General features: G+C 39.0%; 1 protein-coding gene across 3 annotated transcripts in view; it reads right to left on the reverse strand.

Moving 5' to 3' along the window:
• DOCK1 (dedicator of cytokinesis 1) overlaps window positions 1–9903 on the reverse strand; it is a 570673-nt gene that overhangs the window by 462752 nt on the left and 98018 nt on the right. For all 3 annotated transcript variants that reach the window (XM_032801591.2, XM_032801590.2, XM_075072746.1), the window contains exons 19-22: window positions 7916–8013; window positions 4438–4527; window positions 2094–2194; window positions 625–759 (exon numbers count right to left, since the gene is read on the reverse strand). In XM_032801591.2, coding sequence (XP_032657482.1) covers window positions 625–759; window positions 2094–2194; window positions 4438–4527; window positions 7916–8013 — 424 coding nt within the window. The remainder of the gene's footprint in view (window positions 1–624; window positions 760–2093; window positions 2195–4437; window positions 4528–7915; window positions 8014–9903) is intronic.

Genomic DNA, 9903 nt, shown 5'->3' on the forward strand with positions numbered 1-9903 from the left:
GCTATGAGCAACAATGGAAGCACTTATGTGCCCTTTCTAAACATGAGGTATCACTCCCACTGTGAGGTCCATGCTTAAATATGCCCACATATAGTCACTGTTTACGTTTGCAAGGCAGCTGAGAGAAGGATGCTGAATCACAGGTGTAGTTAGGGTTTGGTAGCTGGGAAGGGATTAAGGGGACAAGGGACAAGCTATAAAACCAGAAGTAGTGTGACCATAAAATAAACAGTAGCAATATGTCCATAAAACCATCACACCTCACAAAGTTTAAGCACCCTCAATCTTATTCCTTCTGTCTAATGCCTCAGTTACATTTTCTTATAAGTTGGGGATAAGCCAAATTTGTGCAGAGTAAACAAGTGCTTTATGAAGAAATAAATTATATTCTATTTACTGCACAGTATTTCTTACCTTTAAACAACCAGTGCCCTTATGAAAAATGCTTTGTTTCACACCAGTCTACTAGTAGGCATAACTTTTACAGTAAATAAAAAAAAGCTAGAACTCATCACAAACTTCTCTAATGTCAATTGTAATTTTTAAATAAAAAGAGAAAAATCATAGTTAAGAAAGGAAAAAATATGAATCCCGAGGTGTTTTTTTTAAATTGTTAATACTTACTGATTGAACAATATTCTGGACCGTACAATAAATTTGAAGATGTATTCCAGAGCTTTCATGGCTTTAAAAAGTTGATCAGTTACGCCAGGTTTCTCAGCATTATCCACGTAATTTCTTAAAACTTTAGTTAGCTTTCTATTAAAAAAAAAATACAGGTTACTTGTACTTTTTCCAATTAAGAATTTTGCTTCCTGAAGAATTTCACAATGTTAGCCACAGCTAGTGCAGATAACATGAAAGCATTTTATTATGTGAGAGTAAGGACTCTTCATTCAATTCTTGTTCTTACCAGTGACTAGCTGTGACTCTGGGGAATTCCCTTAACCTCTCTGTTGCACACTTTACCTGCCTACAAAATGAGCACAGCATCATGTATTTCATAGGAGAATTAGCAGGCTTAATATTTACAAAGTCCTTTGAATCTTGAGATGTTCAGGTGAAAGGCACTATGCAAATACAAAGAATTATAAGTATTTGTGAGTGGATTTCTAAATTTAATTATACTATCTAAATTAATAGCCCCTGCAGGGCTGTATCTAGCATCCTTGCATATGGCTTTACTTTGGAGCAGTGACAAAATAGATCCTGTAAAACTTGCCGTTTCAAAATTATAGACAGTAGCAGTTGACATAAAAAAATGACTTCGTCTCCAACTTTGGGATTTTTAAAATTTTGCTTCTACGGACTAACAAAATTACCACTTCTATAGCCTCACTTTTCCTGACTGGAAATCACTTTTTAAACTGGAATATAGACAACTCCTAGTTTTAAAATCACTATCTTTAGATTTATTTTAAACATACAATAAGTGATATTTTTAAAACACATATAACCTACTGAAGCTAAAGACGACATAATATTGTCCTTATCACATAAGTGAACACACACTATGCATTTTCTTCCCACATAGATCATAAAGGTAAGTTGGCTCCCAAACTCCATTCTGAGGAAGATAAAGTTGCCAGGCAAAGCTATCGATTACTGTTTTTGTATCCAACAAGAACAGTCTGAAGTAGCAAATAGCAAAAGAAAGTTGAGGGGGCTTGTTTTTGTTTTGTGTGGTTTTGTTTTTGCTTAAAGATGACAAGGGTGTACACATAATAGAAGATAAGCAGAACACCAATTTTACACTGTAAGCAAGATGGATTTTAAATTTTTTAATATTTATTATTCCTTGCACAAGTATAATTGGCAGTTGTCATGTTTTATTTATTATACATTTCTCCATAAACATGCCTGAAATAGTTCAAATCACCATCTCATTAAAAGGAGGAACTCCGGGCTTCAGGCCTCAGGATTGACAGCACTGTTACTATTAATTCAGATTTGAAAAAGGAAAGCAGGAATATCTCCTACTCAAAAACAAAAAAAACCTATCTATTTAAATCATGCAAAAGGAAATGTGAATACCATCTGGAGATATGCTATATAACAATTTTTTCATTAGAAAAATATTTTTAAAAACTTACGTGTAGGCTAAAGTAGCACTGAAATGTTTCTTAATGTAGGTTTCCAAGACAGGATTAAAATGCTGAAATTTTCTGTCAGCAATCAGTCCAATGATAAATACCTGTTAAATTAGTATAATTATTCCATTATCCACAAAATCTTTGAATTTCTATATTCTCAGGAGCTAATCTGTTGAATCATTTCCAATGAGTCACAATAGCAACATACAGTCACAGACTGACCTTAGTAAAAAACAACAATCCTACTACAGTAACTCCTTGCTTAACATTGTAGTTATGTTCCTAAAAATGTGACTTCAAGTGAAACAATGTTAAGCAAATCCGATTTCCCCCTAAGAATTAATATAAATGGAGGAGAAGGGAGGAAGGTTCCAGGGAAAAATTTTTCACCAGAAAAGACTATATATATATATATATACACACACACACACACACAGTATAAGTTTTAAACAAACAATTTAATACTGTACTCAGCAATGAGGTTGTGAAGCTTGGTTGAGGTGGTAGAGTCAGAGGGTGGGATATTTCCCAGGGAATGCCTTACTGCTAAATGATGAACTAGCATTCGGCTGAGCCCTCAAGGGGTAACACGTTGTTAATGTAGTCTCTCACTCTACAAGGCAGCATGAATGGAGGGAGGGGAGACAGCATGGAAGACAGAGAGAGAGAAAGAGAGATGCACAAGTTTTTTTTGTTGGAGAATTGCAACTTTTAGGTCTGTAATTGAGTGACCAGGGAGGTTGAAGTGTTCTCCGACTGGTATTTGAATGTTATAATTCTTGACGTCTGATTTGTGTCCATTTATTCTTTTGCGTAGAGACTGTCCAGTTTGGCCAATGTAGATGGCAGAGGGGCACTGCTGGCACATGATGGCATATATCACATTGGTAGATGTGCGGGTGTAAGAGCCTCTGATGGTGTGGCTGATGTGATTAGGTCCTAATACTCCAACAAAAAAACTTCAAAAACAGACTCCAACGAGAAACTGCAGAACTGGAATTAATTTGCAAACTGGACACCATTAAATTAAGCTTGAATAAAGACTGGGAGTGGATGGGTCTTTACACAAAGTAAAACTATTTCCCCGTGCTATTTTTATCCTACTGTTACTCATACCTTCTTGTCAACTATTGGAAATGGGTCATCCTGATTATCAATACAAAAGTTTTATTTCTCTTGCTGATAACAGCCCACCTTAATTAATTAGTCTCATTATAGTTGGTATAGCAATACCCATTTTTTCATGTTCTCTGTTTATATCTATCTTCCTACTGTATTTTCTACTGCATGCATCCGATGAACTGGGTTTTAGCCCATGAAAGCTTATGCCCAAATAAATTTGTTAGTCTCTAAGGTGCCACAAGTACTCCTCGTTTCTTTAAGTATGCTGACCCCACTCTAAGAACATTGCCTTTTTAGACCAGCAAGTTTAGACAGCAGTTGCTGCCTGCAAGCTCCATCTGTCCTGAACCCGAACATGTCTCCCCCCTGCTCTATGGAAATGGGATACGCAGGTGGCAGGAGCAGGGGGCACTCTGATATTAGCCTCCTTCTCCCCTCCCCAGCACAACAAGCAGGAGACTCACGGGAGCAGCTCCAAGGCAGAGGGCAGGAGCAGCACATGGCAGTGGGGGCAGGGACAGCTGAACTACTGGCAATTGATAGCCTGCTGGGCAGCTGCTGCACAGGGAACTTAGGAGAATGGAGCTGATGTGGGGGCTGCTGGTCCACACTGGTTCCAAGCCCCCACCAGCTAGCTGCAAAGGGCTGCTCTTTCTGCAAGCAGTGAACAAAGCAGGGGGCTGCCAAATGATGTTATAAGGGAGCACTGAGCAACTTTAAATGAGCATGTTCCCTAATTGACCAGCAACGTAACAACAAAACAATGTTAACCAGGATGACTTTAAGTGAGGAGTTATTGTATTCTATTTACTTTACCAACTTTCTGTTCCAAACACAGGAATGGTTCTCTCTCTGCCCCACCACCACTCTTATACTTTTACCAGTGTCCCAGCACAGCAGCAGGTCCACTACATGCTCCGCCATTTCTTCTGGCCCTGACATTGTCAGCAGAGCGCTCCCCTTACACTTGTCTTCAATCACTATGATTCAGTGTATCAGAACCCTCAATCACTATGATGCAATCTATCAGAAACCTCCATCCCGTTTGAATTAAAGCCCTATTGGGAGTTTTAAAAAAACACTTCAAATAAAACAAATTTCAAAAGGTGTGATTTTCAGGTGATAGGATGCATATTATTTATGAAAAACACCATAATTAAGTCTATAAATCAATAAAATTTACATTTTAGCCAAACACCTATACACAAACAAGTCAACTTACCAAAGCATCAAACACTAGGGTGTCAAACGTCTCACTCTCTGAATTCTCCATCATGATGTTAAAAAGTGCATCCAGTGTATCTTGTAGGAACTGCAGATAAATATTCAGTCACTATATTTTACAGGAAATTTGAGATTAAATTTCCCAAATTGATATTTTACATGGATCTACAGACTAATTTTTATTTTTACTTTGTACAGAATATAAAAATAAAATAGTTGGAAAACAGAAGAATTTTTCCACATTTTGTTTTTCAGTGAATATTTATAAAATTTAGTATTTATATATCAGAGTAGGCCAGAAAATGTATTATCACCCCATCCCACTGCCCCACCCCCACCACACACAGAGAGTACTTGAACACAAACCTTTACTTTTTATAGTGAATATATCAACAAAGTGTTTCAGAATTCAGTCTTAACATACTGTTATTAAAAAGAATCATGCAATTTTTGAGACACGATCATGTATCTCAGTACAAAACACAAACAAGCAAGTCAGATTCATGCTAAATAAATCAAGTAGTACTCAGATGCTTTGAAATTATCTTGACATTAATAGAAAATACAACATAGCTATTTATGGCTCCATGAACTCACAGACCCACAGCAGTCAACTAATAGCATACATGCAGGCATGGGAAATACCACACACAACCTTCTTCTCCCCCCTCTACCCCCAACAAAACCTACAGGCCTCTATCACTGTAACTGAGGAAGAATCTTCACTAGACAGTTGGCAGGACACCCTGATCTGCACAACATGAAAGTAAAAGCAGATTAGCAAAGGGAACTTGATTTAAGCACAATGGGAAAAAGCGCTCTATAACCATATAATTTAATATTCCATCTTATCATAGGCCAATAGCAAATAGGGTTGGAGTTTTTCAGGTTGCAAAATGCATGTAGTTTTACCAACCAATAAGTCTGTGTCTGGGCAATTTGTGTTACTAGATGGACAGAAAACACCACCTCCTCCCAGGCAGACCAACACATGAATGGATCACCACTCAGATTCAGATTTTGGGGGGAAATGTAGTTTTATGCAGCAAATGCTTTTTGTCTCCGTTGAAACAGGTAGGCAATTTTCTCCTGTAGCCGGACTCCAGTTTAGGGGTGGAGTAAGCTATTTGTTTTGTCAAGAGATTTTATTGGGAGGGGAGAGGGGGAAAACTTCCATCAACCAAAGGAGTCGAGTAATGATCAAAAGCTAACTTTTATTTAGTATCCACTGTAATCCTCTGTTGGCCACCAATTTCCATCCTCAGGAATCTGTAACCACCATATGATGCTACTAAAATCTGGAGGCAAACAGCATAGAAGAGGAAGAGCTTGCAACATCATTTTCATATGGGCACGCAGCCTGGGGCAGAAATCAGCTTTTGACTTCACGTTTTAATTTTTAGTAGAACAATGTGTGTCTTGCAGTCATATTCATTTAATTAGGGAAACAACATGGCAGTTCACACTAGTATGTATTCAAATATTCACTTTTCAGTGGGAGTGAGTAAAGTTTTTCTGAGCATATGATGGTTTGATAGCATGGCTAAACTCCATTCAAAAGAAAACAGAGAGATGAAAAAGTGCCATGACTGGATGTTTTTTGCACATGTGGGCATCACACACATTTGCTTTCATTTGTAGAACTCATGTTGTATGAGCAGTTTTGAAACACATGCAATGAGGACTTCCAGTGATGGCTAGAAAGATTCCAGGCTGTCCAGGACACAGAGAGTGGGCATACCCCAAGCAAATTACTAATAGCATCTTGCTGCAGATTGTGGCAGTGCTTTGGAGACTAGCAGGAACACACATTCATCAGGGAGGGATGTCCTGAATAAAGACTACTGCTCTGTACTATTGTCTATATATATAATACATGGAGAACTCCATTACAATTAGAATCTCCATTGAAAGAAGACAGCATTCATTCTATCGGTACTACTGATGTAAGATGAGAGTCAAATGTCAAACAAGTCTCATATATTCACTATTGATGTGTGAACACTAGTACAGTATGTAAAGATATTTTGATGGAGATTTATGAATCAATCATTTATTAACAGAACATTTTAATTTTCTTGACAAGTAGACATTATTAGAAATTACGTTATTGAAAAGTGGAAGTAGTTTAAAGGAAAACAAATGAGGGGAAGGGAAAGGAACAGTTAAACTAGAAATGAATAACAAATATGCAATATTATACAGACTAAACTACTAAGAAATTTTTCTCACACTTCAGAAACAGTCAGCAATGATCTTTTAAACAAAGAACTAAGCTAAAGACTAGCGTATCAAATAAGAACTCTTCAGTCATGGGCAAAAATTTAAGTGATGCATGTCCCTATTAATAATGGGAGCTTTTTGATGGACTTCAGTGAGGCTAAGATTTCACCTGCAATGTCTACAAAAGTGTATGCGGAGAGGTGAGGGAACAGCAGTGTGGTGGGAGAGGGAAAGGAAGTTCACCTAAATATCGTTTTAACTTTCAGTTGTGTCACATTCTGTTATTTTTTTGTAATCACTGAGAATGCAAGTATTTGCCTGCTGTATTCTCTCCAAGGTAATTTGGAGAACAATGAAGATTACCCATGATAACATCAGTTGGCAGTGAGCATCAGCACTGAGCTATGGCTATCAAGAAATATAAGCCAAAAATGTAATAAACAAGGCCACTCTGCAAAGTTCTATGTAAAAGGCTATTTTTTCCTTAGTCAGTAAAGAACAATGGCTCTGGTCTCAGCTGTGCAAAATTTCCTCAAGATGAAGCATTCATTAGTGCTTTTTTACTTTATTTGAATTTTAATTTGGTTAACAGAAGCATAAAGGCCCTTAAGGTTCATCTACTCCTGATATATTACTTCTGCTGACATTATTGGATTCGATTTAGTACAATGTATCCAATAAAGTCTAAGCCTATACTGTTTTCAACAAATAAACCTGTCTTTCTGTTGGTCTCTACAATCACTCAATGCCCTTATGGCCTTGGCAAGTGTAAATTATTTGGCCCAGCTACATCTTCAGCAGGAAACATAATTAAAAAAAATATTAGCACCACTTGCTGAAATGTGATACTTGCACTCCACATTCAAACATAATAAAATGCACTTAATATTTATTTAGAGAATTGAACTTCTGCTATGCATTTTATTATCTCACAATGATTGAGGCACTCTCCCTTAGTAATAAAGTCAAGAAGTTTTGATTGTACTGTTTAAATAAAAATCCCTTTTGGCAGTTAAATGTGCATATAAAAGCAAGTTTACTGCAGTATTCAAAATATCTATATTTTAAAAACCTGTGCATTACATATCTGTATTTAAAAGTAGTTCCTTTACAGGGGTGTTGTGAAGACACACACATTAAAGATTGCAAGACACTCATATACTACATTAATGGGAGTCATATAAATACCTAAGATAGAGGGACGCAAAAATTAAAATATCAAATTCATTTTAAAAATTTAACTTGTTTGTTACCTTAACCACTTCACCACCATCAACTTTCATCAGCTGTCTCAAATTCTGCTGCAGCAAGTTAGTGTTAGATCGCCATTTCAAAAGCCCCAAGAGATCCACTAGAAGTGAGAAAAACATTCAATTATTATGTGCTGCAGGAGTTATGCTCTCATTCATATACCATGACTATATTCATAATAAATAAAAACTTCACTTCCAAGTTAGTCATTTTTATTGGTTGTTCACATATTTCACTACTGTATATCTGCATTGCTGAAATCTAGTACCATTATATTCCTACTTTCACGTGCATTTACTCTGAGAATATCATCCATGGAAACTTAAGAAATTCAAAAATCAATATTAATTATGATAAGAATACCTTTGTGCTATAGCATACAGACTACAATTTTTATTATGAAAGTACTGCTATTTTAAAAAAAGTGGATTACATTTGCTAAAGGTACCTTTAAAAAGGAGGCTGAGAAAAAAAGACGGTCACTCACCTTTGTAACTGTTGTTCTTTGAGATGTGTTGCGCACGTCCATTCCAATTAGGTGTGCGCACACCGCGTGCACGATCGTCGGAAGATTTTTACCCTAGTAACACTCGGTGGGTTAGCTGAGGCGTCCCCTGGAGTGGCGCCCTTATGGCGCCGGATATATACCCCAGTCGACCCAGTGCCCCCTCAGTTTCTTCTTGCCAGCTACTCTGACAGAGGGGAAGGAGGGAGGATTTGGAATGGATATGAGCAACACATCTTGAAGAAAAACAGTTACAAAGGTGAGTAACCTCTTTTCTTCTTCGAGTGCTTGCTCATATCGATTCCAATTAGGGACTCCCAAGCCTGACCTAGGCAGTGGGGTCGGAGTGATACATCGAAGAGTGGAGTACCACTGAGCCAAATGCCGCATCACCCCTTGACTGTTGGGCAATCGCGTAGTGGGAAGCAAGGGTATGCACCGATGACCAGGTTGCTGCCCTACATATCTCCCGTATGGGTACACGAGCCAGGAAGACGGAGGAGGAAGCTTGAGCATGGGTGGAGTGGGCAATAAGGTGCGTAGTTGGGACACCCGCCAAGTCATAGTACGCACAGATGCAAGATGTGATCCAAGACGAGATGCGCTGCGCGGAGACCGGGCGGCCCTTCATCTGGTCTGGCACAGCTATGAACAGCTGGGTCGTCCTTCTAAAAGGTTTTGTTCATTCGATGCAAAAGGCGAGGGCCCTGCAAACATCTAGGGAGTGCAGCTGTTGTTCTCATCAAGAAGCGTGCAGCTTCGGATAGAAGACCAGAAGGAAGATGTCTAGGTTGACTTGGAAGGCAGACACCACCTTAGGAAGGAAGGCAGGGTATGGTTGAAGCTCTATCTTGTCCTTATGCAACACTGTATACTGTGGGTCCGACATAAGGGCTCTAAGCTCCAACGCACATCTCGCCAAGGTGATAGCGATGAGGAAAGCTGTTTTTCCAGGAAAGGTACAGGAGTGAGCAAGTGGCCATCAGCTCGAAAGGGGCACCCAGGATTCTGGATAGGACCAGGTGGAGGTCCCATGTAGGGCCGGATGCCGAATTTGCAGGTACAGACATTCCAATCCCTTGAGGAACCTGCTGACCATGGGATTGGAGAAGACCGAGCACCCATTTTTGCCCGGGTGGAAGGCCGAAATCCCTGCTAGGTGTACTCTGATGGATGAAACTGCTAGGCCCTGCTGTTTCAAGGACAAGAGATAGTCTAAGATGGTAGGCACTGGTGCCTCCAGAGGGGCAGCATTGCTCAGAGCCCACCAGCAGGAGAAACGCTTCCACTTGGCCAAATACATGGACCTAGTAGAGGGTGCTGTTTGGGAGCAGGATAGGAGGGAAGGAAAAGGCCACTAAAAAAAATTTAAAATAACAACAGCCTTTTGCTTGGGCTGTCCACTGGGGTGGAGCAGGCAGGTGCACGGAGCCTCCCCCCATGTGTTCTTACACGTCTGGGTGAGGAGGATATGGAACATGGTGA

The sequence above is a fragment of the Chelonoidis abingdonii genome, chromosome 15, assembly GCF_003597395.2.
Source record: "Chelonoidis abingdonii isolate Lonesome George chromosome 15, CheloAbing_2.0, whole genome shotgun sequence".
In the NCBI taxonomy this organism is placed as follows: Eukaryota; Metazoa; Chordata; order Testudines; family Testudinidae; genus Chelonoidis; species Chelonoidis abingdonii.